General features: G+C 44.5%; 3 protein-coding genes across 9 annotated transcripts; 1 reads left to right on the top strand and 2 right to left on the bottom strand.

The window, feature by feature from the left end:
- Positions 1 to 1,441: 1,441 nt before the first annotated feature.
- On the bottom strand, positions 1,442 to 5,727 carry LOC104364692 (caltractin-like). Its single transcript, XM_042807540.1, has 5 exons — positions 5,674 to 5,727; positions 4,522 to 4,680; positions 3,143 to 3,265; positions 1,748 to 1,882; positions 1,442 to 1,528 (listed from the first exon to the last, which is right to left on the bottom strand). Exons 1-5 carry the CDS (start codon positions 5,725 to 5,727, stop codon positions 1,442 to 1,444), a joined length of 558 nt encoding a protein of 185 aa, XP_042663474.1.
- CETN2 (centrin 2) lies at positions 5,596 to 10,045 on the bottom strand. 2 transcript variants are annotated; one of them, XM_032999465.2, is made up of 5 exons: positions 9,963 to 10,045; positions 9,627 to 9,779; positions 7,933 to 8,061; positions 7,095 to 7,232; positions 5,596 to 6,326 (listed from the first exon to the last, which is right to left on the bottom strand). In XM_032999465.2, the coding sequence occupies exons 1-5, from the start codon at positions 9,963 to 9,965 to the stop codon at positions 6,237 to 6,239; spliced, it is 513 nt and encodes a 170-aa protein (XP_032855356.1). In that variant the 5' UTR covers positions 9,966 to 10,045; the 3' UTR covers positions 5,596 to 6,236. The 2 variants fall into 2 exon arrangements, with proteins under 2 accessions (XP_032855356.1, XP_032855357.1); XM_032999466.2 differs by lacking the exons at positions 9,627 to 9,779; positions 9,963 to 10,045 and adding an exon at positions 9,010 to 9,087.
- A 327-nt stretch (positions 10,046 to 10,372) lies between these two features.
- On the top strand, positions 10,373 to 22,536 carry NSDHL (NAD(P) dependent steroid dehydrogenase-like). 6 transcript variants are annotated; one of them, XM_032999461.2, is made up of 8 exons: positions 10,373 to 10,408; positions 12,021 to 12,071; positions 14,172 to 14,333; positions 15,272 to 15,418; positions 16,780 to 16,908; positions 18,876 to 19,018; positions 20,705 to 20,807; positions 21,535 to 22,536. In XM_032999461.2, the coding sequence occupies exons 2-8, from the start codon at positions 12,051 to 12,053 to the stop codon at positions 21,868 to 21,870; spliced, it is 1,041 nt and encodes a 346-aa protein (XP_032855352.1). In that variant the 5' UTR covers positions 10,373 to 10,408; positions 12,021 to 12,050; the 3' UTR covers positions 21,871 to 22,536. The 6 variants fall into 6 exon arrangements, with proteins under 6 accessions (XP_032855352.1, XP_032855351.1, XP_032855355.1 ...); XM_032999460.2 differs by having other exon boundaries at positions 10,382 to 10,420; XM_032999464.2 differs by having other exon boundaries at positions 10,391 to 10,413.
- Positions 22,537 to 22,575: the final 39 nt, after the last annotated feature.

Here is a 22,575-nt window from a genome sequence, read left to right as displayed (position 1 = left end):
GTTGGGGTAAGAGGCCGGGCACGGGTTTGCACGGGCAGAGGGAACCATCTATCCGTGCAATCTGCCGGCTCTGCAGGAGCTGTAAAGAGCACAGCAACCTGCACCGGGCAGGAGCAAGCCTGCAGGGAGGATTCAGGACACCACCGTAATATTGGATAGCTCATTGTCACAGTTAACCAACATCGTTTAAGATAAGCCATGCTTTATTTCTCTCCTATTTAATTCCAGCCCCTGGATGCTGACAGGTTTGTCTCCATTAGCTTCAAGAGCTAATGGTAGCTGGTACATTCTTCTTATATAGGCTCTCGGTATACAGGTAGTATGATATAATCATTACAGACTGAGCTGTTTAATTCTCTGAGTGTAAGACACATTTTCTAAGCCAGCAACTATTTTCTGAGGCTCTTCTCAGCAAACGCTTCAGGCTTTTTACATCCTTTTCAAAACACGGGCATATTTTTGCATTCTCACCAACATGGCACGATCCATCGAGACTACACCGATGGCCAGAGTGGGAAGAGATTTACTCACATGCTGCTGTGGTGCTGCAAAGAGGGGCTCAAGCACACCTGCCAGTGACAGAACAGCCCATAATACAGCAATTCTACCCAGGTTTCTAATGAAAATGGAGCTTACCCAGTCGCTTTTTTCCACTGATCCTCCTACAAATCATTTTCAGCCTGTCGTCCGCCTTCCATAACCTTTTGCAAAGGTGTGAGAGCCTCCAAGACCTAAAGGACCAGCCAGGTTTGGGACAGTAGCTGCCAGGAAGAGGAGGGAAATGTTTGCTAGCACAAAAAGTCCAGTTCCCTTGGGCCTTTAACAATCCCCTATAGAGAACTGGGGGGCGTACCCCAACCGCAGAGTAACGTTCAGACTGAATTAGCATTTAATTAGGACAGAAGCACAAATCCATAGGAGACGCGGCCTCCAAGCTGCAGAGTTTTCTCCCACACTATTCCTTCTGAAGGAGAACCCACAGCTTAAGCTGTTCGTTACCTTATGGAAAGAAAATGTTCCCAAGCCCTTGAACTCTTGTCTTTTGCACAATGCAGAAGTTCAGGAAAGGTACAGAAGTTTCTGCCATACACACTAACTTTTGAGAGTTATACAGAATTTTCTAAGATTAAGAGCATTTGATTGATTTATCAGATAGGCTGAACAGCTACAGGATGTAACTACAGTAGAGAGAATTCTAGGGACTGGCTGAATTAATCTCTGACATTAGATCCAACCCACACAGACACAAAGCCAGTAACAACACTCTTTGCTGGGATGCAGAGAACTGCTTACACTAGTGGAAGGGGAAAATCAACCCCAAAGATGAAACATTACCAATATTTTCCTGTGTTTTGACACCCAAGAAAGGCAACAAACAAGAAAAGTGACATTGTAACTGGTTGTTTATATGGGAATGGGAGAAAAAAAGAAAATCCTGTAGTTATGGGTCGGTCAGTGCCAGAATCCGTAGGAACTCCTGTTTGTCCACGTCCCCATCTCCATCCACATCTGCTTCATCAATCATCTCCTGTGGGATAGCAAAGACTTGGAGACCAGGTTAGGCTGGATGCGCGAGGGTGGCTGCTCATGAAGTGCAAACACCAATGAAGGTCTCGGGCAAAGCCCAAGTGAGCCAGAGATCGTGTCCATTGCAAAACACACAGCACAATGCCCTGACCAGTCTTCCCCGCAGTGAGATGCTCCCCTCCCTCCCCGAGCACGAGAGAAATGTTTGCACTTCACAAACCTGCAGCTCCTCATCCGTGATGTCTCCTCCAACCTCACTGGCCACCACCTTGAGCTTCTCAAAGATCTTGCCAGTGGCATCCCAGCCAAACACCTGAAGAGCTTCCAGGATCTCCTTTTCCAAACATGGTTCCGCCTTAGCAAGGAAACAAAAAATGCCATCGTGTAAACATGACATCATACCACCCTACAATCCTCTAGTCAAGCGCTTTAGCCAGCAAACATTCGCAGTCAGATCCAAGATATTTTTGAGAAAATGTGGCCACAGAAGAGGGTTACCTACTGCTGCTATTTCAGCTTTGCCTTCCCCGCTCTCCCTGTATAACTGTGTACTAAAGGAAACGCTCCAAGAGAAGCTGTGTGAGCACCGTGGGGGCTTGGCGTGAGTATCCTGGCCAAGCTTTGTCAGGAAGAGGGGGACCAGCACTACTACTGGAGGAAGAAGCAGCTGCCAAGGATGATCCAATGGCTACAGCTTTATTTTATTTCAAAAGCGAGCCAGGCCAATGCTGGCTCTTACTGCCCCTGCTCACCTCACTCGCAGGCAATGCGTACTTGAGCCTGCACTCGGGTGTGGGTTTTGACTGGACAAGGGGGAAAACGGGGCTCTCTGCTGATCTCAGCACGAGTCCCGTGCACACACAGCCTGGGAACTGTGATCGCATCGACGCCACGCCAGCTAGGCCCCAGTCACCTCCCACAAAGCCTTGCAATGAAATGGGAAGGAAGGGAAAGGCAGAACCACGCAAGCTGGTGCTCCTTGAGAACAGCCTCTGTCTACGGGGAGCCAGGCACCAGAGGATATGGAGGATTTTGAGCCACAGGAATCTCAGATGGGTGATGAGGATGAGGGAACATGAAGCAAAGAGCCAGTATTGATGAGCAGCTCTTCAGATGCTGCACAAGTCGAGTGGCTGCTGCCTGCAGGTGGTGCCGACAGGGTCAGTGGGTATCGAGGAACGATTTCGCTACAAGATGGTGAATTGTTCATCTGATGTATGACAGTTGCTCACCGCTGTCTAGAATTGAAGAAAAATAGCTTTGTGGTTATAAAGACAGAACTGAAATTTCACGTGGAAAGGTTTAAGGAAGGGAAGTGGGGGCTCGTAGGTGCTGTGTGTGCTCAGGGCACTCCGGGATGGGAAGGAGTTGTCTGCTGAGATGCAGCTGTCTCTATCTGAACTAGCCATCCTGTTCCCTCTATAGCGCATGGAAAGAGGCCAGAGGGTTAAGGACAATTCACCCGAAGGTAGATCTTTAAAATAGCTTAGATGAAACTCCTGAAACACTCCTGTTTCTCCCCTGCAGGGAACCAGAGTGACTCAATCTACTGTGGCTACCTGCATCATAAAATTAGGCATGAGGAATTTCACTCTTTGTGATAAACTGGGCTCACATACCATCTTCTCTGCAGAAACAACTTAAAGGTTAGCTTCCCTGACCCTACCCCACTGAATTCAGAGACAACTCTCTTCATCTGATCTTTCCTCAATTCACAGCCCTGAGCCCTTACCATTATCTGCCAAAAGAGAAAACAGACGAAAGTCATGGTAAACAAATAAAACAGAAACAAACAGGGAAAGATGTTTGAAACAAGCAGATACACAAAAGTGGTGGAAAAAACCCCAACTCTTCATCAACAGCTATTTATCCACCATTTTGCCTCTAGAGAACAGAGTTCTGTAGCTGTCTAATGTCAGTAGTATGAGGCTGTGAAAAATCAGCAGCAAAGAGCTGTCAGCAAGGGCCAAGAAGGGAGCCTTCAGTCCCTCCTAAGGCTTCCTGGCTAGTAAGCTGGCACAAACCTTTCACTGGTGGCTGCATAATGAGTTGGAGTTCAGGCAGCAAAGTCTGTTAGCACAGCAAGTGGTTCAAAAGCAATAGGGGGCAAACACCAATCACTTTGCCACTGCTCTGCAGCAGCGTTTATTAGGCACTTGTAAATGATTAGCCCCACTGCCAACATGTATGTTTACGGCCAGTCATTTCTGTTTGACAATAGCAATTCAAGCACCAAGTGCAACTGTGGTCACAAAGAAACCGCGTCATTTCTACCAGCCCGAGGGGATCCAGGCTTCTGATCTGGGTTACTCAGACTGTGCAAACACATCCCCAAGAGCTGCAAACTGAACAGCCTTCAGCTACAAGAACTTGCACTGTGTTTGTAAAGGCTGGTGAGAGGACGGGGTTTGTTAGAGAACTGCCTGCAAAATGTCCTTCCTCCTCAACTTCTTGAGGATGGGGGTCACTGTGAAGAAAGACAGGGTAGGAGACTCCCAGGATTTATTCCGCAGCATCACACAAAAAAAAACCTAAACCTCCTACTGATCTGGGCCGAGCTCCATCAGCAGCACAGTGATGACAAGCTCTATGTGCCGTTAAAAACTCCCACTGCAGGCACTGTAGCACAACAGCAATATTGCAGTAATATGATTTTCCACAATGTGAAATGGGCGAGGAAGGTTACGTTGCATATTTCTGCTGTTTTGGGGGCCTGCCTAAAGGAAGTCCCTGCAGCACTGCTTAGCGTGATGAAAACGTGACAAGAGGAGGTTTGCAAGCAGGGTAGTAAAGAAAGCATCTAATAAGAGCAGCGGAACAGCTTCACCTCCTAGAAGCTGTGGTCAGTGGTTCTCCTTCCTGACCAGGTTTTCTTCTCCCACTTGAAGCTGGGGGGGGGGGGGGGGGGGGGGGGGATGAGGACAAACGAGGGCCACTAGACCTCACAGCCTTTGTTTTCACCACTCAACACGCTGCATTTTTACAGCTTCTTGCCTCCAAGTCGCCAACATCTATCAGGCCACAGCCGTCCGGATCGAACAACTCAAAGGCACCTCGCAGCTCCCGCCGCTGCTCTTCAGTGAGCGGGGATGGGGGGGCTGGTTTCTCCGCCACGGAGCTGCCCTCGGCCGCCCTTCCCTCGCTGCTGGAAGCCTGCGGGAGAGGTGCGGAGCCCTCAGACGGGCCCACGGGGGCCGTTATCGCTCCTCCCGGTTTCCCAGCCGGACAAGCCGAGCAGCAGCTCCCCAGAGGAACCCCCGGGATGGCGGCAGGCCACCCTAAGGAGCCCCGAGGCAGGGCCCGGCCCTGCCACCCCGCTTACCATCCCACGACCCGCCCTGCTCCGTGTAACCGCGCTCCTCATTGGCTATCGCTCCTGCTCCTCAGGGGAAGCGCGGGGGCTGACTGGGCGAGGCGCGGCTTGGGCGCGGGACCGGTGGCTGCAGGTGCCGCTGAGGTAAAATGTCGGACGGCGGACGTTATTGTTGAGAATGAACGATCGCTGTCATGCATTTACTAAATTCACCTTGGCCGATAAAGAATCAGTTTTTGATGTACCACTTGCCCCTTACATATTCCTTTACCTATGTGTTGTGTTAAAATTAGAAATCTGATTTTGCTTTTTAAAGTTTCCTGTAATTGGGGGTGTTTCACCATACAGGGGCACGAGAGACTGCAGAATCGCAAAGGAATAAATCAGATTTTGAGTCAGGAAGACGTTCAGATTTCTGGAAAGGAGGACTCTCTCCTTCCTTTGCCTGGGAGGCGTGAGGGATGAGAGGAACCAAGAGAAGTAGCAGAAGGGCACGGGCGCTCCTTTCCTCCCAGCACAAGGCAAAATTCTTCAGCTACGCTCTTACCTCAGCCGGACACCACTCGAAGGCAGATTCTGCTGTAGCTGCTGCCTCTGGAGCTCAGCATTTAGTAACTAGGGCCCTCCCAAGGACTTCAAATGCGAAACTTTTCAAGCGCCTGGAGGAATAGTTCTATTATCCGTCAGCAGATCAGAGGGCATGCTGTACTGGCGGATTTGTTTGCGTTTTTGTATACTTCTTTCCACAACTCCAATGCCTTAAAATAAAGACACTTTATTTTAAATACAGTTTTATATTTGTAGCCACTGAATATTCCTGCGAACACACAAACCTGCAGCAGCAGCACTGTAACTCGCTTCTTCTGCAAAGAAATTTCTTTGAACATGTGAACTGAATAGGAGTAAGCCAAGTTGCAGCAGTCTGTTAATTTTTTTTTCAGTTTAAAGAAAATACTAAAAAAGGGGAAGGGGACAATCACCATAAGACAGAGTATAAAAGCTGATCCCTGCAAATATGTTATATAAAGAGTTCACTATAACTGGGCCCAAAGCAAGACATTACACCAAAAACTTCAACTGCTAGGAAATAGAGATTTACACTATCTGGTTGCGAGTCCTCTCTTTACCAAACCGTAACTATAGAGAAGATCTGAATACTGTCACTGAAAAATGTGATTTGTATATTGAAAACAAAGAGTGTAAACATCTTACAAGAACAAACAAGCAACCAGGTTGCTGCATGTAAACAGGTTAGCAGTTGATAACTGTTCACAAACACAAGTTTCAGATCATCCACTTAAATATTGACCTACATTTTCAGCTGTTTCAAAAGAAATCAAAGACTGTAAAAAACCTACCAAACCTATGTACACATGTGCAAAAATAAAATTCTGTTTCAGTAAAGGCTGGTCTTCTTCATGATCCGCAAGAATTCTTGTTCATTCACTTCCCCATCCCCATCTCTATCTGCTTCATCGATCATTTCCTGAAAGATATTTGTATTCAGAAATTAGATGCAGATTAGACTAAGATTAGAATTATTAGATTAATTCAGAATTGGAACCACTTTTTAGTAAATTGTATCAGAGGGAACAGTGTTAGTTTACTGTGCTACAAAATGTTTACTGAATTAGACACTAGTATGTTTAACTACATAGTTACACAAAAATCTGCATAGAGAATGTTGTATTACAGGAACTATCCTGGGAGAAACAAAGTGCTTGGAGCAGTTGTTCCTTTTACATCACTGTAACTCCACAGAACTGCAATTCTACTAACATGATTTCAACAGCCATGCATGCTTAACCCATCTTTGACCTCAGAATCCATTTCCCAATCACAAATTGACAGAAGCTCTTCCGTCTCTGCCAGGAGCGAGCGGGCAGATTTTCCCAACAGTTCAAACGTAAAGATCCCGCAGGACGCTAGAGGACAGCACCTGCAACAGAGACTGCTGCCTTTACCTAAAAAATGACCCTGCAAGGGCTTCATTCCCCCACCGAGACAGGTGCCATTCCTTATTCTCGCTGCTAGCTCATGCGCTTAGCAAACTTGTCAGAGATGGCTCAGCTCTCCAGGCAAAAGGAGAATTAGGCTTGTATTTATATAGGTTTTAAACCAAATCCAAATATGAAACTAAGTAATACATGAACATTCTGTGACTGGCTTCCTGTTCAACAGGCGTAATCTGGACCTTTGTCCACTGTACACAGTGTCTGTGTGTATGATACTGTTTGATATACCAGGTACAAACCTGCAGCTCTTCATCTGTGAGATTTTCCCCCAGTTCTTTGGCGACACGTTTGAGGTTTTTGAAAGAGATTTTGCCAGTTTCATCGTCATCAAAGAGTTTGAAAGCTTTGAGAATCTCCTCTTTGGAATCTTTTTCAGCCTTAAAGAAGTAAGCATAAGTTTAAGGGGAAAAAAGTAGTGGTTATGATATAAGTAACACTCAAAAAGTTATAAAAAGACAAGCGTTAGAAAGACTGAGAAACTCTCTTAAGAGCAAATTTAAGGAAGGCCAGCCAGCAGGAAGTGTAAGTACAAAAGCTGGAGGTAGACAGAGGCACAGCCATGCTTCCTGAACTTCAGGGTATTTTTTTTTTTCTTTCATAGCTAGCCAGATGTCTTTGGGATTTCAGCATCATGATCTTCCACTGCTAAATATCTGATTTTACTCAACATGTTTTAAGATTTTTAAAGCCAGAGATTTCACCTGTAACTATCTCAAAACTCAAGAAAATAGAGTGCATTGCTACACAGTCATCCATGTCATGTGCCAAAACTCCCAACAGCTTTCTGCAGGCCAGAGCTGGTTTTAATCTGTGATTAAAAAAAAATTATTGATTTAACTTTTTCCCTTTTCTCACACACGCACAAAACTGATTGTTAGAGAAACTTGATAATGACATAATTATTTCAACCTTACCTTGAAAAATGAGGTAGGGTAGTCCCTGTCTTGCAATTCTAACTTTTACATAGTTTGTTGTTAAGATTAAAATAGTGCTTTCATCTTCCACTAAAACCAAAAGATGAAAGGTACTCAGCCATTTCCAAAATTGCTTTCACTTTGACTTTTAAAATTTACATACCATTTTTTGTGTCATCACTACCAAGAAGTCATGGAAGCTGATTTTTCCTGTTCCTTCCTTATCAACATCTGATATCATTTTCTTGATCTCTTCTTTTTTAGGTTCAAACCCCAGTGCTCTCATGGCCACCTATAAGGACAAAAAAATAAAATTATAAATCATAGAAAACTATAAACAAAACCATGGCGGGGGGGGGGGGGGGAAGTTGAACTTCAAGCTATATCATGTTAAACCACGTATTCTGTGTCTCAAGGAAAACAGAAAGGTGAGGAGCAGACTTTGAGCAGTGCTTCTCTACACACAAGGGCTCATCAAGATGCAGAAAACAGGAGTGCAACCATTTGTATTATGGAGTTGTCTTTCAGTTAATTCAGAAATTTCCTAAACACGTTCTTACCATTGCATCCACCACCCCCAGCTCAGAACTGGCAAGAAGTTGGAGAGTAAGGCTGTATAACAAAGCCTTGGGAAAAATAGTTTCTCTAAGAAAATTTGGATTTTTTTTATAAAGTCATAGTATACCTATTTTGGTATACTTTTAAAAATGTTTGTGATGGGCACTCAGAGCGTAAGAGTCCCATTTTGATCAACAGTTTGAAGGAAAAATCCCAAACTGTCACACAGTGCTGTGGGTAGCGTTTTACAAGGCTACTGGAAAATTGTTATTCCCTTCCTGTCAAGGGAATTGCTACTAGTATTCTTTTTGCAAGGAGAAACAAGACACCGATTAAATAAAAAAAACATGCTTATTTCAGGCCCTGTTGTAAGCAAGATGGCTAGATGGAAGATCCAGAAACATCTCAACAAAGTAACTTCAAGACAACTGACTCCGTGAAAGAAGTTTCCATCATACTTGCAACTCTACTGAACTCTGATAACTTGATCTGATGGCACAAACATGTAAGGGCTTAAGCTGATGAACCACAGGGAACTTAAATCAGTTATTTTTCATTCTAGTGACAAAAATATTTTTCAGCGGGTGTTGGGAAAACACAATTCAAACATTTGGTGTGCCTTTCTGACAACGCTCCTATAACCAGCGTATCCAAGGATGCCTCTGCCTGCAGACACACCTACCCACTTCAGCTTTTCCTCTTTTGATCTTTATTGAAGATATCCCTTTGGACAAGCGGCAGGTTTGAAATCAGCTCTCTCCTCCCTATGGTCTTAAGTAATACCGGCATCCAGCTAGCAAACAGGAAAGGCAAACTCTGAAAGGAAAAGATGTCCTAATTTATTGATCACTATTCTTCCCAAAGGACAGGGGTGGGGAGGTACCGAAAGTGTTTTGCAATAAATAGGAGCATGAAAACAAGTAACATTGGTGTATTCCCTAGCTTGGATAACCTAATTTGCAAAGCATGCAATCCTCAATAACATATAAGTGGGGGGAAAAAAAAAACAACACCTTTTTGATATGCACAAACCCTTTTTGATGTTTTACTAACAGACAAGGTGGCAGTACAGAAAAAGCAGAACTGTCAATGTGTTTTGGCCATCCTGGCGCTAAAGACGCCTGGTGACAGCAATGAAGATCTATAATTACAGAGAAAAATATACCTGTTGACAATAAGGTTTTATGATGGGGGCAAAAAACTTCTCTCTTTTCCTGTTTAAGGTCATTTAGGCACTCATGCCCCTGTTACTTTATAACCTCACTAGAGCTGTAGTTTTAGCACTAGGATGATTCTTGCCTTTAGCTCCTTCACATCTATGCTCCCGGTGCCGTCTGTGTCAAACAGGTCGAAAGCCTCCTGGATCTCCTGCTTCTGCTCCTCAGTCAGCTCCAGCTTGGGGCTCGCTTTCTTCCTCTGGGCTCCTAGCGAGGGCTTCTTAAAGCTAGAGGCCTTGGCACGGCAACACAAGAGCAAAGGGGGGAGGTGTCAGGCGCCGCCCCGGGAAGGGGGAGCGAGGCCGGTGAGACAGCGACAGCCGCGGTCCCGGGCTTCCCCGCTGCAGTGGCGCTGGGAAGCCGGAGCAGCGCAGGGCCCCACCCCCGCCCCGGGAACGGGAGGCCGGGCCGCACTCACCATCCCGGCGGCCGGTGCCTCGGGGCGCCTCCAGTCCTGGCAGGCCGAGGCTCAATACCACCCTCTCCCATTGGCTAATGTTTACGCGGCTGCTATGGCAACCCTCGCTCCTATTCGCTGGCGAGCCGGGCGCGGGAGGCGCTTCGTCGGTAGCTATTGGCCAACGCGCGGATGGGGCGGGTCCAAGAGGTGGTAGTGGGGCGGAGCCTGTCCTCCTTCCCTCAACGCGATTGGCCGGAGGGAGGAAGCCGCGGGCCAATCAGCGAGGGAGAGCCGGCTAGCGCGATGCTCAGCCCAGGGAGCGTGGGAGGGTGGGAGGGGGAGAGGGGGCGGGGATTGCGGGAAGCGCCCACGCCGATTGGTGGGCGGGGGGGCGGGGGGCGGAGCCGGGCGGGGAGGGGCGGGGCGAGGTGAGGGCGGGCTGCGGAGGGCTGAGGGCGCTGCCGGTGCGGTGAGGGGTAGGGCTGAGGGGGGGGCTTGGAGTGTGGGGAAGGGCAGGCTGGAGGCAGCAGAGCCGGCGGGGCTGTGGGGAGGGCTGCGGAGCTAAGGGTGGGTGAGGCTGTGAGGGGGAACATGGGGCAGGTTGTGTGTGTGTGGGGGAGACCGGGAGCAGGGGGTGGGGCGGGGCGGTGCTGTAGGGGTGTGAGGGGGCCTGCGGGGGCCTGCGGTGCGAGGAAGGGCAGGTTGTAGTGGCGTGTGAGGAAAGCTGGGGGGTGGGGTGGGTGGCGGCTGAAGTGGGGAGGGCTACTGGGATGGGAGGGTGGGCTGGGAATGCTGGAGGGAAGCTGGAGACATCGGGTGTGTTTTGAAAAGGGGTAAGGCCTGTGTTAAGGGAGAGGTGGGGGTAGAAGCGGGGGTAACTCTTCACCCTGTGCCCGTACTTCCAAACCAGCTTGGTGTTCCTGCTGGACAGGTACCAATCCTCCTTTTCAGGCTGTTTCCTCAGGGTTTTCAAAGGTTTTCAGTAAAAATTTCAAAGGGTTTTCATAAAAATCGAGGAGTGCTAAGCTGTGTAGCCTCGAGAGTGAGCCAGTCCAACAGGTGTATTTGTGTGAGGCATGAGAATGTGATAATTTTATAGCAACGTTGGTGTAGCTGCTCCTGAACCTCATCCAGCTGTGTTGGCACTAGTGTTTGTGAAGCCAGATGGGTCAGAGAGCTGCTCTGTCTAAAAACCAACCCAGGCAGAAAGTAGTCGTAGCCTTGATCCATCTCGGCGCATGAATAGCAGGAGGTAGTGGGAAGCACTGACTAGGAATAAGCAGAATCAAATCAGCCTCTAAAGCAGTAGTTTATCATAGTGATGGTTTAAAGTGACTGTGAAGCCATCAGAAGTCTTTGTGTGCAGCTTGTCTTTATGTTGGAAACAGATCTGAATAGGCATGTTGTGCGCTTCTGTCCTTCGATTATACCCCCACACAGTAGGATCCCAGCTGAGTTCACAGTTTTGTTTGTTATTGCTGGGAGGAAGAGTGTATTTTAATGAAACTGATGGCAGCAACAGCCTCTGATGTCAAACCCAGGAAAATCTCACCACTGGCTCCCCTGTCTTCACTGACAGGTGCCAGTGAGTGCCGGCGTTTTTTCCATGCTGTGTCTGCTGCTGTGGAACAGACGGGCATGGTGCTGCTGAAATCCTTAAACTTCAGTTTTAATTAATTGTTTCCAACACCTTAAGCAACTATATTTATGAAGAGGACATTGCCAAAACCTACAATTGTGAGCATGTTATTTGGAGTGTAAATATTCAGACTTAAAGGAAGTTCACGAAGCTGACACTAGCTAAAATACGATGGTGCCTTTGTTCTCAAGGGTACTTTATTATATTAAAACTATGCCTTTGAGAAAGATATTTGATGTCACCGATACTATCATACTGCTTATTTGTTCATCAGGGCAGAGGGCATTAGCTCACTCTTTTCATGTTTCTGCTTTAGCATGACGGCATCAACCCTTGATTTCTATAACTAGAAATGTGTTTTAAATAAAAGTTTGGTTTGTGCTAATGGCATACTTAAGTATTGTATCATTAATAAATAATATTCTCCTTTTTTAAAGGAATCGAGTTGAAAGTGAATCATCTGAGAAATGGCCACACGTCTCAGATCGGTAAGTTGAGGACTTAAATGATGCTTTATGAAGATTTGTCTTGCACGAATGTGTTTTCATAGATATTTCTTCTGAACATTACTAGAGAAGATATGAGACTGTTTCTGCTTTAGTGCCTACTTCAGAGATATTCCTGGGGGCAATGTGATTTACCAAGGAATAGTTTACTGCTGCTATAGTTTGTGAGAGATCCTGGACTGCTCCGACCCTCCCAGGAACACCAGTGGCTTTGTCAGTGCTGCCAAATCAACTGGTCTGGAGATTTAGTTACTCTAGGTTTATTTCTATGTGCCTTGTAACATTATTCCATGTTGTGGTGCAGATAAAGGCCCAGTTGAGGTCCCTGAAATCTCCTAGACCATTGTAACCTCTTTCTATGATTACTGAGCTGAATACAGGAGGTTAGAATATGGAAGGAGTAACAGTTTGCTCAGCTCAGAGAAGTGTTTGGACATTACTTTGAGGAGTACAATTTATAAAGCTGTTTTGTTGCATTACCTGTAGTTCTTGTTTGCAGAGAAATTTCTACCTGAGAGTAATGAGAACTATTTTCTCATTAATTCATATGAAGCTTATGGAAGACCAGTAAATCTCAGATATTTAGGAAACAGAGAAACAAAAAAAACAATGTAGCATCGTGGTAGAAAGCCTGAACAAGCTGTTGTATCTTCATAGCACAACACTAGATAGGTAGCAATTCATAACATAAAATCAATATAATCATGCATAGCCTGGCTTTCTACCTGCATTTTTTAAAACAGCTAATTAATCCAGGTGTAGCACCGTTAGCTGCAGTTATACTGATTCTGGTCACTGAGTTGGCTCATTTAGTACTTTCCCAAGAGGTGTGTGTACTAGATCACACTGAATGTTATAAATGTGCATTAAAGTTTATTTAAATAGCCTGCTTCTCATCACCAGCTAGAATACTGTCCTTATACCTGGGTGAGTGGAAAGCTGTCACACAGAAAAACCTGGACTGTCTCATCTGTACTGGTAGAAAATGGTTCTGATATTCAGAGCCAGGCAGAGGGCATTGTTCTGCCAGTATAAAATTTTGGTTCAGCATGTCTAAGTGCATTGTGTGAGTTTAGAGAATCGGGAAGCTGATGAGTAAAGCAAATGCAAAACTGTTGTAGTGGGGGAGTACAAGGAGAATGAACTGCAGAGACTCCTTAGGCTCACGTATTCTCTCTATGTTGTCTGTTCTCTTGCAACTATCAAAACCAAACACTGGGCCAACCCATTAGACTATTCTTTCAGTTGTCTTAATCAGACTGTATTTTGCATACACCATTATGCTGTAACTCTTCTAAATTTTCTTGTGGATAACCGACGCTTTGCAGTAGAACCTTTGTTTAAGGATGTAGCACGTAGAAGCTTTTGAACAATTCTTGTCTTTGTGTGGTTTCACTGGGTTAAAATTCCCTTCAGCTCAATGGTATAACGACAGAGGTGGGGTTTTGTGCAGCAACAATAAGGAGCAAATCTGTTTCCAACCAGGACAGGGCTTTCTTTGTCCAAAAGCATCCTCAGACTCGTTGCTTGTATGTTCAGTGTTGGCGATAAGGTCTTCAGTCTCAGTCTGGTTAGACAAGGGACCAGACCAGAATCTGTTAATTAGTGACTCTAGCTATTGATTTTAAAAAGCTTAAAAAGGAAAGGAAGAGCTAATGACTGACTAAAAAGGGTAATCCTTGCCTTTACCTGATTGCTTTCTTGGCTTGGAGAAGCCTGTTTCACATGCTCTGAAAATAGTTTTCTCCTTGCTAATGGTGACAGTTTTAGTATTCTGAATTATCTGTGCCGTGTGGCTGAAGAAAATGCTGTTTGCTTTACCATCAAGGCCAAGTTTGTTGGAGCCAGTCCTCTTTTTCTTCCCTACTACATGAGCCACTTAGTTATGGGGCAGAGTCCTGCCAAAATACAAACCAGCATGTGATCTGTGTGGACCATTAGCACGTCTGAACTTTTAAGTTACTGTGATAGCACAGACATATTGAAGAATCTTTGGATATCTGAATTAAGATCTCAGGAAGTTCAGGTCAGTTTGTTGGTGTATGTCTGATTGCTGAAGTGCTTTTCTCCCTGTTTCTGCAGACTGGTAAGAAATGTACAGTGATCGGCGGGTCAGGATTCCTGGGCCAGCACATGGTGGAGCAGCTCCTGCAGAAAGGTTACGAAGTCAACGTGTTTGATATTCAGAAGAGATTTGACAATGACAGAGTGCAGTTCTTCCTGGGAGACCTGTGTGACAAAGAGGTACAGACTAACAACAGTACCTGACGTGGGTGGATAGAAAGGATGTCTGTTTAAATCAGTGTTCATTCAAACAGCCTACCAAGCCTTGCCTGAAGCAGTAAAACACCTGAAGGCATTGCACAGGTTGTAAAAGCATATGTAGATATGCCCCCCAGCCTTTCCCTGTGAAGTCAATAGCTTCAGCAGATTCCTGTGGAACCCTCATCTAGAATATTTAAAGAAATGTACTTGATGTCTGCTTAAAGCTGAAAAGAACAGAACTCGCTTCTGTATTACGATTTGCATTAGTCTTAGCTCGGATATACAGTCTAATTACAGCCACTGTTGGTAATTGTGTGTGGGTGCTCTCCTAGCTAACCTCAGCTGCATGAGAGCGGCAGAATGCATTATTCCTGACAGTTAAGGCACGTTAGCACCTCTTGCCTTAACTCAGCCATGCATGAGGGGCTTGGCAAACACATCTGCGTGCGCTGTGAAGCGCCATCTCCCCACCAGTATAAAGTATCATGCCTTGGAGCTTTATGACAGTCATCTCAAACAGTGCCGTGGGGTACTGCTGGCTGTCAAACCTGCTGCTTGCTGAGTTTTCTAACTCCTGTCTCCAGGTCATTCTGAGCCTCCTACCTGTACCTGAGACTGTTGCAAGTAGTTAAATCTAGATAGCCTCCAGGTCTCAGAAGGTTCCCAGGTTGTTCTCTGGAAAGAAAAGATGATGTAGTGCATTTTTGCCTGGCAAGGGGGGAGAAGATGTGAAGATCCTCAATGCTAATCCTACTCCAGTTGCTCACCTTAATAGAAGAAACATGACTTGAAATTTTGTAGGTTTGTTTCCATGAGAAAAAGAACTGTGTTTTATATCCTTCCTTTATTTATTTATTTTTTTTGAGTAGACACTGTTGCTGTTGCTTCATTGCTGTCTCGTGTGATATATCTTCTAGGCTTTGCTCCCAGCTTTACAAGGTGTGTCAGTGGCATTTCACTGTGCATCGCCAGCACCTTCAAGTGACAACAGGGAACTGTTCTATAAGGTGAATTTTATGGGAACCAAAGCGGTCATTGAAGCCTGCAAAGAAGCTGGAGTGCAGGTAAGGGTAGAAAAGCACATTAAGATGCTGATGTGACCTTACAACAGTTGCAGCATGGACCAATTTCCATCTAGTTTGGAGGGGCAAAGGTCGCTGAGAGACTGAATTCCTACTTGTTCTGTGAAAATTAATTGGAGAGAGAGACTGTTGCTCTCCTGCTTAGTGTCTGGTATCAGCTCAGTCCGTGTTTGCCACAGAAAACCTACACGTTGCAATCCTCCTGACTGCAGGGAAAGCATCCATTAAAATTTGTCCTACTAGATGTCTGGGAATCACCCACAGGAGAACCACAACTGACAAGTGGATTCTTTCGTGCTTTAATAAGGGAACAGCACTAAAGATGGAAGTATTCGTGGCATCCGTTACCTATGTGAATTCTCTGACATATAATGAGAAGGAACACACTTGTGCCATAATCTCAGTATAATCTGGTTTAGAAAGTCATTTGTTTGCAAAAGAGCCAGAGGAAACCAGGCTGCTGTCCAGGCAAGGTTGTGGGGTTTTTCATTTGCCTGTCACATGAGTTTTCATTTAAATTCTTAGCATATTTTGAAGTGCAATGCATGTGAAGATCCCTTACTTATTCTGGGCAGAGATGTTGCCTCAAAGCATGCATTTTGCGCAGTGTCCGTGTGCAAATATGGAAGTGAGAATGTTTAGAATTATGTCTATGACATTGGATTCCCAGCCCCCCAGTTTCATGGTTGGTAGGTCTCCCCCTCCTTCCTCGTGTAATGAGCTGTTGTAGGAAATGGGCCACGCGGTGTTTACCTTCAGGCTTAGTCTGGATTCTGTCAGAGCAAGGACTCAAGTCTTGTTGAAACCTGTTGGATCTAGTCATCTTGCTATTACAATGCAGATCTTGTTTAAAAACACATGTTTCTGATTACTCAAATATATCACTGACTTCCTGTTTTGAATCCACCAGGGTATGTTTTTATCCAACAAAAACATCCAAGATAAGAATTATTTTTTTTTTGTTTAATCTACCATTATCATCAAGATGAGAAAATACATATTAAAGACACTTGTGTGTTAAGTGCTAAAATGTGCCAAGCCAAGTGGGTGCTCTGATTTTCCTGGAAATGTTTTCCCCTTGATTGACTGCCTTGGTTGTTTGTTGAAATGTTTTAATCTCCTTTAGGTAGCACTAAACAATGTAGCAGAGTCAATTAAAAGAGTGGGAGTTTTCTTACCTGCAGTTTCAGATAATCTTTTGTTAGCCCATGTTCTTCTAGGCTTAGTTTATTATCTGTAAAATTAGTTGATTAAACATTATTATTGTCTTTAGTCAACATTTGTAAATAATGACCCTTTGGTCTTAGGCTTCAAACAACTGTTTTCTTTCACATCTGTTGCAGAAACTGGTGTTAACTAGCAGTGCCAGTGTAGTTTTTGAGGGCACAGACATAAAGAACGGATCAGAAGACCTCCCTTATGCAAAAAAGCCTATTGACTATTACACAGAGACGAAGATCCTACAGGAGAAGGTATTTGTCATCATATGGTTAACATTGTTATTTCTGATGCTTAAAACTGTCCTCCTAAAAGTAGGGCATGCCCTAGGGGACACAACAGACTCTTCAAGACTGAACAAGATCTCTGTTGTTCTCCAGAACCCTTCTTTCATTAAAAAGAAGTGTCTTGTTCTTAGGCTCGCAAAGAAAATCTGCGCAGAATCATGCATACGTAGCAATGCCTGCCAGGAGTTTTCAGAGTATAATAGAAAATTCCCTTCTTCTAGACAAATCTGTGTGGTTTTAGCCCTCTTGTTCTCAGCATGGGGGCGAGCTGTGTGTTCATTTGTTCTGTCACAGAGGAGTACGGCAGGTGGCTGCCGCTTGCGTCTCTCACCTGCTCGTGTTCCTTTCCCAGGGCGTGCTGGTGGCTTGGGCCAGGGGCTGCTTTCCTAGCAGTTCTCTGAGCAATCCAAATATCAAAGTACTTGGTTAGGTGTTCCTTGGCTGGTGAAAATCCCATGTAGTGTGTTCACTTAATAAAAAGAGAATAAAATAAAGCTGTGATGTAACTTACCAGGGAAGTTGAATGAAGTAGTGTGTCATACTACAGAGGTTCTTTCTAGACAAAGAATAAAAGAACTGGCAGGGATGTCACTTCTGTTGCAAGAGCCATGTGATAATCCCGTTTCTTAACCAATCCAGCATTGTTTTAAGAGCAGTTGAGAGGAGTGTTTTGCCTTTTCTGCTCCTACTGGAAGGCTGTTTCAGAACCCTATTTACCTGATTTGCAGCCTGAAGTTACAGTTGGGATTGTGAACAAGTCACTGGGGGAGGAGAAGATGAGATGGAGATGGCAGTCTAGTAACGTGTTGTAAATTAATGCTTTTGCCATATACTGAAAGTATTCTTGTTAAAAAAGATTTAAAATTTCACCTGCATCTGAATGTCCTCTACTTTGGACGTTTGCAGACCACCAGCATCTGTTCCATTTCAGGTTCTTAATGCTGCAGTATTTGTGGTTTAAATATGGTATGAAAAAGTTTTAAATAAAAGCGAACCAACATTTTTTTTCTGACATTTTTCAGTGGGTTGCATTTCCGTTGTGGAAAGAATGTATACTTTTTGTGCAAGAAGAATTTAGGCTTGCTTTCATCCTGAAGCTGACAGTGTGTCCTCTAAAGTCAAGTATTAGCCTAAGAATTTTTCTTGTGTTTCTTGAAAAGAGCTTAATTAAAAACGCAGCATAAAAACATCTGTTCATTCACAAGCGTAACCACTTTGCATTAAAGTGGACGAATAAAGTGAAAGCTTATGAGTAGCAATCACATCTAGCCCAATATGCTTGTAATTAAGTCTTTGTTTTGGGTGAAACAGTGAAAGTATTCAGCGTTTATTTGTATGTGTTGTTCTTGGATTTTTAATAGAAAATCCAGCAGCTGTTAAAAATTAGTAGAACATGTTGTTTGGGAACTCCCAGCAGAATTAAATCTTCTTCAGAGATGCCTTGCTCAATCTGCTTAGCGCTTGGTGCTGCCAGGAAGGTGGGATCACACCCCTTCTGAATGAGATCAAGAAGGCCTGTGTTGGAGATCCTCCACTGACTGATGAGAGACAGACATTGAATTGCTTAGTGTCCTTCTTTTCCCCAACATGTCCATAAAGAATTCATGGCGTGAAGGAACTTTCAAAGCTCCTCTGGTTTCTTTGGTGAGAGAGGTGGAGAGTTGCCTTCCTTTGCCTGTCAATACATGAAGCGTTCAATAATGAAAACAGATTTTTGTCTGTTTTTCTCATTAAAGAGAAGTGGGAGAAGAGATGGGAACAAAGGAAGGATCCCGTGTAACGATATGGGTGGACAGTAATTCTTCCACTGATGTCTTCCCAAAGGAGATGGGCGAACACCCACCCCCTTTGGTGGTGATCTTGGAATACATTACTAAGCTGTATTTTTCTTCCCAGCCTTTCTGTCCTGATTTGCTTATCTTTTTTCCCTACAGGAAGTGCTTAGTGCAAATGACCCAGGCAACAATTTCTTCACTACTGCTATTCGTCCCCATGGAATATTTGGTCCCAGGGACCCTCAGCTGGTTCCCATCCTCATCCAAGCAGCTAAGAGTGGCAAAATGAAGTTCATAATCGGGTGAGCAAGGCTCAGTCATTTTATAGCTTTTGTTAAAACTGATGCTGAACCTACAAAGCCCTTTTGGAAGGGAATAATGTTGAATCAGTACTGTTGTTGTGACATGGAAAAATGTATGTTTCTTTAATTTTTCACTTGTGATCCAGAATTCTTCTTTCTTTTAAATCCTTCTGTGTTAGGACTCGTGCACTCAGATGGTAAGTGACCTTAATGCAAAAACAGTATCAGTGGGGAGAGTTGGCACAGCTTGATCTGCCTGCATTGTCTAAAGAGCTGACCTTTTAAATATGAGAGAGCTCAGATTACTTGCTGTTCATTTAATTAATATGTACTTCTGGCATTTGAGGTTCTTGCAATTATAAAGCCTATATGGCAGTGTTTTAATATTTCTGATTATAAGATCAAAGTTATTCAGTCTGGCAGAGCCTTTAGTGAACCACTGAAATTTTAGAGCAAGAAATAGTTTAAGTTACTTCTGAGGATTTTTTTATCAATTGTATTATGGACTTGAAAATAAATGTGCTTTTTAATTAATAATAGATTTTTATTACATGCAAGGGGCTGGTTTGTGTGTGTATGTGCACATCTGAATACGTGCTTGGGGTAGAAGGAAGAAAGGGAACAGAGTTGTGGGCTTTTTGGTGTTGGGGTTTTTTTGGTTTTGGATTTTTTGTTGTTCTTACTCTTCCTTACAGTTCACTTCTGAATTGATCTCACACTGATCTGTGAGCAGCAAACCTACACAAACCCAAGGTTTTCACTTTGTGCAAGTCTGCATTCTCTTCCAGCTCAAACGTGCATTCCTCAGCTGAGTTTTCCTACTACTTTACAGACCTGTATATCCCTTCCAAGAAAACAAATAAAATAGCCATTCACCCATGAACGTTGGGAATGAAAATTATTCTTTCTCAGAATGTTGGATTGTGGCGATACTGTTTTTATGGCCAAATGAGTGTCATGATGGTTTTGTAACAAACCATTTGTTTGATTTAGCTGGACTCTTGAAAGCGATGTGCAGATTCATTTTCTGTACCTGTGTAGAAATAGATTTAACACAGTGGGTTAAAGTGGGTTTTCTTATGTTCCTTGAAAAGAGCTTGATTGGAAACGCAGCATAAAAACATGTGTTCGTTCACGAGCGTAACCACTTTGCAGTAAAGGGGATGAATAAAGTGAAAGTGATGAGCTAGATTTAACACAGTGGGTTAAATCTGTTTCAGCTAGGGCTGAAGTTGGCTTACCGAGGGACTAAGTTAGAATTTCATGATCCAGGAAATTCATAACTGAAAGCTTGTCCTTAAATGACTTTCTTTGTGCTAGTTACCACTCTGCTTCTGTTTGTTCTGCTTCTTTGGATCACTCTGCTGATTCTGAGACCCGTAGGATCTGCAACACCTAGCAACTTGGTAACTTGAGAGGTTAAAAAATGGTACTGTTGCAGGACTGTAAACTTGGAGGGCCTTGACAAGAGCTGAGGCAATAACAGCCTTTCCTCTATCAAAAAAAAAAAAATACGGAGCGATTTCATCTCTCTGACAGGGTGTAGCCTGAAGTTTCAGCACAAGAGTTCGGGAGAAGAGGAAACTTGGAATAAATAAATCTTGTGTGAAAGTCTTTCCTTTTGGCACAAGCAGATTTTCAGCCTAACTTGCCTTAGGGCTAAACTTCTTCCTTTTGTCTGTGCAGGGATGGAAAGAACTTGGTAGATTTCACCTATGTGGAAAACGTGGTCCATGGACACATCCTAGCTGCAGAAAATCTTCAGAAAGACTCTCCCCTGTGTGGGAAGGTGAGGAGGGGACCTAGCAGGGGGAGGGGTGTGGGGGTCCCCTAGCCAAACTTCATCCGCAAGCCTCGCTTGGCTTCATGTGGCTGCTCTGTAATTCATGCTGATATTGGTCTGCGCTGAACATCCGTCTTGGCAATGAGTGGAACTAGCACACACAAATTGGGTCAATTTTTTTCTGTCGGTGGGTATAATGAATGGTTGCCCATCTGGTGACCACTGTGTGCAACCACACGGGCTGACCTGTATGAATATACTTTAACTTCATGCTATAAAGCTCCCGGTGAAAGGAGATCCAGGCAGACTTGTGGGCAGCCAAGATATGTACATAAGAAACATAGTTATTTAGCTTTTATGATAGAGCTCAGAACAGGATAATCTTTTTTTTTATAGATTTTTGTGGCACCACCATGCTCTGGGCATGCGGCGTACATACAGCTGGGATGTTTTAATGTGTTTGCGTTGTGTTGCGTCATTCGTTTGCCCATTTATGAGTAATCTTAACCTCCGGAGTGTCGGCAGTAGCTGGCTTCCTTAGCAAAGAAAGGATTCATCACTTTTCAGACAGAGGTGGTTAGTACAAAGCAGGTTCTCGTGAAAATGTGTTCTCAGTTGAGTCAGGGACGTCAGTCTCCTCAGCGTGAACGTGAGATGGGCCATCACAGAGATGAATTTGTGAAAGCTGTTACGATTTTATCATCTGGCTTTTTGTCTTCTTCTTCTCTTTCAGGCTTTTCATATCACAAATGATGAACCAGTTCCTTTCTGGGCTTTCATGTCCCGTATCTTGACTGGCCTGAACTACGATCCTCCCAAGTACCATATCCCCTATTGGCTGGCATATTACCTGGCCCTCTTCCTGGCCCTAGTGCTGTGGCTTCTAAGCCCACTGGTCACCATCAAACCCACTTTTACCCCTATGCGGGTCGCGTTGGCCGGAACGTTTCACTACTACAGCTGTGAGCGGGCCAAGAGAGACATGGGCTACAAACCAGTGGTGAGCTTGGATGAAGCCATAGACAGGACTCTGCAGAGCTACCCCCACCTGCGCCGGGCTAAGGCCTGAGAAGTCCTAGATGGATTTTTTTTCTACTTGATTTTTGTAATTGCTTTGACATCTTAACATGAACACTGAAGCAAATTTCACTGATTCTCTGGAAGAGGGAGTTTTCTTGAAGTCCTTCCTCACCATTATCAAGAAGGCTTTATCCGGGTTGAGAAGAACTCATGTAGGAGCTGTGCTAACAGTTCTTTTCTTTGATGTGACCTCTTGTTTTGAAACAGCTGCTGAACCCTACGGGCTATGAATAAACACCCTGCTGTGCCCTCTTCGATCCCAACCCAGCACATCAGCATTCCTTCGTCTTCTCTCTCCACCCTTGGCCTCTGTTTTGTTGCTCTGGTGATAACAGCCGCCTCTTCTCATAGCTGCAGACTGGTTAATGAAATAATTCTCACGACTGATTCCTCTCTGTGGTTTGGCTTTTTTCTATACAAAAGCAATGAAGAAGAGGCTTATGCCAAAAAGAAGTTCGGCCACCACTTCTTAAATCATTGAAGCTAATTTTGCTAGTCCCTCCATGACTGGTGTGTATTTGGCTTCTTACTGAGGCATCAGAAGGAAACCTGAGAAGAGGCCTCTCTGTGTAAGGAAACATGTGCCTTTGTTTCTGCAGGAGCCTATTTCTATTCAGAAATAACCCAAATAAATCGAGACGAGATGACTTCTTAATTTTGTGTTCCATCTTTGCAAGGGCAGATCCCGTTCTGA

The sequence above is a fragment of the Tyto alba genome, unplaced genomic scaffold (assembly GCF_018691265.1).
Source record: "Tyto alba isolate M040663 unplaced genomic scaffold, T.alba_DEE_v4.0 Super-Scaffold_5, whole genome shotgun sequence".
Lineage (NCBI taxonomy): Eukaryota > Metazoa > Chordata > Aves > Strigiformes > Tytonidae > Tyto > Tyto alba.
This window is presented reverse-complemented; position numbering and strand designations above follow the sequence as displayed.

What these genes read in the sequence shown, in the direction of transcription:
- LOC104364692 (XM_042807540.1), bottom strand. Translation starts at nt 5,727, where the DNA reads ATGTTCAAAGAAATTTCTTTGCAGAAGAAGCGAGTTACAGTGCTGCTG. An exon ending in TAGATGTTGGCGACTTGGAG is followed by an intron (nt 3,266 to 4,521) that starts GCAAGAAGCTGT and finishes CTCTTTTGGCAG; the next exon opens with ATAATGGTAAGGGCTCAGGG. An exon ending in TTCTGCAGAGAAGATGGTAT is followed by an intron (nt 1,883 to 3,142) that starts GTGAGCCCAGTT and finishes TTCCTTGCTAAG; the next exon opens with GCGGAACCATGTTTGGAAAA.
- NSDHL (XM_032999461.2), top strand. Translation starts at nt 12,051, where the DNA reads ATGGCCACACGTCTCAGATCG. An exon ending in TGGCCACACGTCTCAGATCG is followed by an intron (nt 12,072 to 14,171) that starts GTAAGTTGAGGA and finishes CTGTTTCTGCAG; the next exon opens with ACTGGTAAGAAATGTACAGT. An exon ending in ACTCTCCCCTGTGTGGGAAG is followed by an intron (nt 20,808 to 21,534) that starts GTGAGGAGGGGA and finishes CTTCTCTTTCAG; the next exon opens with GCTTTTCATATCACAAATGA.
- CETN2 (XM_032999465.2), bottom strand. An exon ending in TAGATGTGAAGGAGCTAAAG is followed by an intron (nt 8,062 to 9,626) that starts GCAAGAATCATC and finishes TTGTCCTTATAG; the next exon opens with GTGGCCATGAGAGCACTGGG. An exon ending in TCACAGATGAAGAGCTGCAG is followed by an intron (nt 6,327 to 7,094) that starts GTTTGTACCTGG and finishes AATATCTTTCAG; the next exon opens with GAAATGATCGATGAAGCAGA.